The 3,860-nt window shown below is 34.6% G+C and overlaps 1 protein-coding gene across 1 annotated transcript in view; it reads left to right on the top strand.

Moving 5' to 3' along the window:
* The window catches only part of LOC100175836 (cell adhesion molecule-related/down-regulated by oncogenes-like), a 7,267-nt gene extending 5,896 nt beyond the window's left edge, over nt 1-1,371 (top strand). Inside the window, exon 8 of the mRNA XM_002123127.5 lies at nt 380-1,371. Within this exon, the coding sequence (XP_002123163.2) occupies nt 380-821 (442 nt within the window). The 3' untranslated portion in view covers nt 822-1,371. The remainder of the gene's footprint in view (nt 1-379) is intronic.
* The last annotated feature ends 2,489 nt before the right edge of the window (nt 1,372-3,860 follow it).

The following is a 3,860-nucleotide window of genomic DNA, read 5'->3' as shown; positions in this document are numbered from 1 at the left end:
GACGCGCATTTATCAAGTCGATAGTTTAAGTTTTCCACTGTCTTAATAGTGGACACAAGGCTACTGTCCTAAAGGCCTTGTCAATAAATTGTATAGGTTATAGAATACAATAATAATTACTAAACATGTGTTGTACCCATTTGTTTATTTGCATTCTTGTATTAAATAGAAGTAAGCCAATCAGATGTGTAAAGTGTTTAATTTTATAATTAATCTCTTTTTTTATACATATAAGCTAAAACTATTTTTGTTTTTTTCATTTTTTTAAATTGTTAGGTTTTTTTTAAATGATTCAGTGGATTTTAAATTGTTCACTAGTTTTCTTACAAAACAAATAATATGTAGTAAAAAGTTAAACAAACCTTTAATATTTCTTTAGCAATGGTGCCACACCCAACGACGAGTATTCTGGTTTGAACGAGGGAAATCCCCCGTACTGTGAATGCAAGGAAGTAAGCGAACATGGATACGAACATCATCATGTTCATAGCGATCATATACTGTATTGCGACCACCAGGAGTGCTTTGCGAGCGCGCCCTTATGGTGGGTAAGGGGCGAGGAAAGGGGGGAGTTCTGCCATATCGTGCCAGCTAATGCCAAGCGGCAACCGCCGCCAAATCCTGCCGGTGGTGCCGAAGCCACACCACAGACTGCAATGGTCACAAGGACCTATGCTGGCAATATTGCAGGTGGATACCTCAGCCACCCCAGTCAGGGTGAAACTACCGAAATTATTGAATCGGTTGAAACTTCGTTGATCGACTCTGTACAGGCCCCACTTGCCACTGAAGAACCCCCTAATTTAACCCTAGATCAGTAAAGTTACACCTCCAAAGTTGCAATTTTAAAATAGACCAAACATCCTGATCATATACAACAAACTACTTTTTGTACAAAGTTTTTTTTTTATTTCATCATTTTTCACTTATATGCATTGTTACCACCAACCATACACACTTGCAGTAATAATGCATGCAGTATAAATACATTCTTAATCTCCCTCCCACTATTTACTGAACGTTGTACGCTAACCTCAACGTAAGTATTGTTTTTTTAGAACAGTGTGCTGTCTTCATAAATTTGATCATGTTTTTATTTTTGCCAAATCAAATTTTTTAGTACAAGTGCTTTACTTTTTTACCCGTTTTACTGCTCCCTTCTTTATTGTAGTATTTACACAAATAATTGGTACCACACTTTCCTATCAACTTATTGTTGCAATTGAACAGAATGTTTGTACATTGTCGTATTGCCTGCCATTCCTCCGTTTTGCGCCCAGTATTATCTTTCCGTATGGTGTCGCAAGGGAGCACTTTTTCACGTTGAACCAGTTACTAACAACATGATTTAAATAAATTCTGTTCTTATAATTGTCTGGTAACCTCGGTCAAGAAAAAAAATGAGTTTAGTTTTTTTGTCAACGTTACTTAAAATACTGTGTATGAACGTTATTTAGAAGCTATATTTGCCGATTACAAGTCATGGTACATTTATTGTTTGCGTGTCCGAAATCTAATCCACATTTTATGTAGAACTACCAAATAAACATATAGTATTGTAGAGTAAGACGGGACACCTTTGGCACATAACACCAAAATATCTTGATTGTGTTTTAAACAAATAACAACGGTGTATAAGAGGATACAGTTTTATAATTCTATGAATATTTTTAATTTACTGTCAAATAGGACGAGAAAAATTAATGAAACGATGTCCCATCTACCCCCACGTTACTATATATAACAACGAACCATAATTGCGATTGCACAAGCCAGTTTGGCGGAGTCTGGAAATTCGTCTTCGCATGACGTCATCATACTTGTTTCTCGCCGTATCCCGAGGCGTCCATGACGTGTTTTGTACGTTCACCAATCAGACGACAATCGTATTAAGAAATTTGTAGCTCGTTTGTATGTTGTAGTTGTATGTACCATGGACCGTGTTTTGTCGGCTTTAGTTTGGGTTTTATTGATATCAGAAGCGTTTACACAAGGAATACGTAAGTGGGAGCGTGCAATATCGTATAGTAACTAAATTTACGTGAGTTAAAACAACTAGGAAGCTTTTTTTTAAAGAAAAATGTTGAGAAAGATTAAGTCAACCATCGAATTCGACAGACGAGCGTATGAAATTAGCTCAATGTTTCTAAAAATCCTATTTTACCGCAGATCGACCACCCCTTGCCGCCCCCGTGAATGTTGTAGTTACCCCTAACTCGGTTACCCATACGTCAGTATGGCTGACTTGGGACGTTGTACCGAAAGCGGAAAGTTACACCGTAAGTTATGGTTTATAGTTTGTCGTTTTAGACTTGGGTATTAAGAAAAGCAGATAAATACATCAGCCTTCCCCGAATCGATTTCGAATTTCGATTATCTGTAGTCCCCAAACAGGGAAAGTACCACTGTAGAAATATTGCAAAATCTTTTTTACTTGATTTTAAAAAATAGTTTTTTTTCACTATTTCTGGCGTTAGTTGTTATTACTACTACCCCTAATTTTTTCAGGTTCGAGTTTCACCCATTAGTTTAACAGCAACGGGAACCGGTTCTGGAATCCGAGAGAAATTCACTCGAATTCGAGGTTTGCAACCCAACACTGAATACGAGTTCACCATACGAGCTGTACAAGGAAACAATGTTGGAATTGCAGCTTATATATCTCAGAGAACCGGTATGTTGCATATTCTGTGATGATAGTGAAGAATCCTCCCTCTATGTAACGCAATCTTTAACATACCAGGGAATTTTTCATTAGTGCCAAACAGTTTATTCACTTTATAATATTCAAGTAAATTTTAATCTTTTTAAGTTATTTCTCACCATGTGTAATCATACATTAGATTTTTTGTTGCATGAATAAACAGTAGCCATTGTTTTTACTCATAGAGCAATCTCACCTCAGATATCTTTCTATTACTAATTTTGCTATAGTAGATGGCTTGTTGCTTTTCCCCCCTTCTGAGTTACATAATGTATATAAGATACAGAATGTTTAACTTTGTATATGGTATTTTTAATTTTTTCTGTGTGTATGGAAGAAATTTAACCATTCATGTGGGACCAGTTAGTATATTTTCCATTTTCAAACTCTCCCAAATTAGAGTATGACGTTTACACAATGGAATATTACCAATGCAACAAGGTTGTGGTGAGCCTGCTGCTTTTTTAACTATTTAAATGTAAATATGATTTTGACTGTGTCTGTCTCCCTATATCCTGTCTTTTCCTTATTTTCCATTTCTTAATCTTCACTACCGTAATCGAAAGGCAAATAAAAGTTGATATTTTATTCCTTGTCAGCATTGCCTGCCCCAAGAAATGTGGTTGTCAATCAAACAACATTACAAGCAAACTCAATGACAGTAAGATGGTCTCCAGTTGTTGACGTGGACTATTATAAGATCTCTGTGGACCCTCCTATAGGTCAGTATTAGTCGGAACTATTTAGTATTTATAAAACAAACAAATTTGGGAAATAGCAGTTATTCTTTTGCATCAAAATTATTATACAGATTGTTTCTTATGCTCATTTTATTTCATCACATTCTGTTTTGTTTAAACTAATTATTTATAATACATTTTTTGTGAAAAATTTGAAGTATGTTAAGTTTAAGCTACATACTTTTATACCCTAATTCTTATTAAACAGATTTTTTTGTTTTCATAGCACATTTTAACCACTTTTTTGTTATTTTGACTGATAATATTCATTGTTATCATTTTCAAAAAGAAAAGTCCTTTATGTTAAAAGAAAAAGTGTATATTAATTTATGAGTAAATTCTTCTGTAAGCCTATGTCTAAAAGCGTTTTATAAAAGACAAACATTTTTAATAACACAACGTAATTTTATTTATCT

Source organism: Ciona intestinalis, unplaced genomic scaffold (assembly GCF_000224145.3).
Source record: "Ciona intestinalis unplaced genomic scaffold, KH HT000148.2, whole genome shotgun sequence".
Taxonomy (NCBI): Eukaryota; Metazoa; Chordata; class Ascidiacea; order Phlebobranchia; family Cionidae; genus Ciona; species Ciona intestinalis.
This window is presented reverse-complemented; position numbering and strand designations above follow the sequence as displayed.